At 30.9% G+C, this 1,279-nt stretch overlaps 1 protein-coding gene across 1 annotated transcript; it reads left to right on the top strand.

Moving 5' to 3' along the window:
- Window positions 1-74: 74 nt before the first annotated feature.
- On the top strand, window positions 75-1,204 carry LOC103311514 (the record flags this gene model as incomplete). The annotated part of the gene is made up of 2 exons (XM_008191146.1): window positions 75-905; window positions 966-1,204. Coding segments are annotated over 2 exons (1,070 nt in total), but the record flags the coding sequence as incomplete, so codon positions are not given.
- Window positions 1,205-1,279: the final 75 nt, after the last annotated feature.

Here is a 1,279-nt window from a genome sequence, read left to right on the forward strand (position 1 = left end):
AGCTATTGTAAAAGAGCATAATTCATCAGCTACTTACGTTTGGTGTTGGGCACACAAATTTAATTTGGTTATAGTCGATGCTGTAAGTTCCTGTTCACAAGCTAGAGACTTATTTGGTACATTGGAAACACTTTATGATTATATAGGCAGTAGTAAGAAGCGAGTAGGACTTTACTCGGCATCCCAAAGAAAAATATATCCTGGAAAGCCACTGCGAAGACTAAAAAGAGTAGATACTACCCGATGGACATCCCACTCAGCTGCTTTTTGTACGGTTTTCGACACATATGATTCAATCATTGATATATTAGAGGATTTACAACACGATTCTGATCGTATATCGAGTGTCAAAGCTAGTAGCTTGATAAATTATTTATTGTCCGAGCGTTTTATACTAACCGGTTTTATTTTTAAGCAAATTTTTGAATTAACTAGCCCTTTAACTAAATTTTTGCAAGGTGTTAATATTGATTTGCTGGGTGCTAGTGAATACGTAAAATTGATATTAGAAAAAATTCATACATTCAGAAGTGAGCATCAATTTAAAAAATTAGTAGAAGATAAAAATACATTTATAGCGTCTAAGGCGAATGAATTATCATTCACTCCATTATCATTAAACAGGATAAGAAAAAAAAAAATGCCAGGAGAAAATATAGCAGATGAACAAATCAGTTGTCCAATCAAAAATTTTCAAGTTAATACTTACTATACAATAATTGATATTGTAAATACACAGATAGTAGAGCAATTCAATGATCAATCTACTCCACTTTATAAAGATATTTCACTTTTTCAAGAAAAAAGATTAAAAAAAGTAGCAGAGCAGTCAAATTTACCAACTGATGCTTTTGATGGATTTGAAATGGTCTATGGGAAATTTGTAAAAGCTGATGATTTAAGACGTGAATACAAACAATTTTCAGATTCATATTTTATGTTTAAAAAATTAATGATACTACCAGAAAAAATTCACAAAACAGATGATATCGACGAAGAAATAGAAACAAGTGATAATACTGAAAATGATATTGATCCAGAAGATCTAGACTTAGCAACAAACCAAGGAAATATTTCGACGGTTTTTAAGGTGTGTCACCAAAATGATTTAAAAGAAGTGTTTCCATCCATTTATATTGCATTATGTATATGTTTAACTTTACCGGTTTCAAGTTCTTCTCCTGAAGAGCCTTTTCTAAATTGAAGCTAATTAAAAGTAGATTGAGAAGTACTATGGGAGAGATAGATTAGAATCACTTATGCTTATATCATGTGAAAA

Source organism: Acyrthosiphon pisum, unplaced genomic scaffold (genome assembly GCF_005508785.2).
Source record: "Acyrthosiphon pisum isolate AL4f unplaced genomic scaffold, pea_aphid_22Mar2018_4r6ur Scaffold_3658;HRSCAF=4202, whole genome shotgun sequence".
Taxonomy (NCBI): Eukaryota; Metazoa; Arthropoda; class Insecta; order Hemiptera; family Aphididae; genus Acyrthosiphon; species Acyrthosiphon pisum.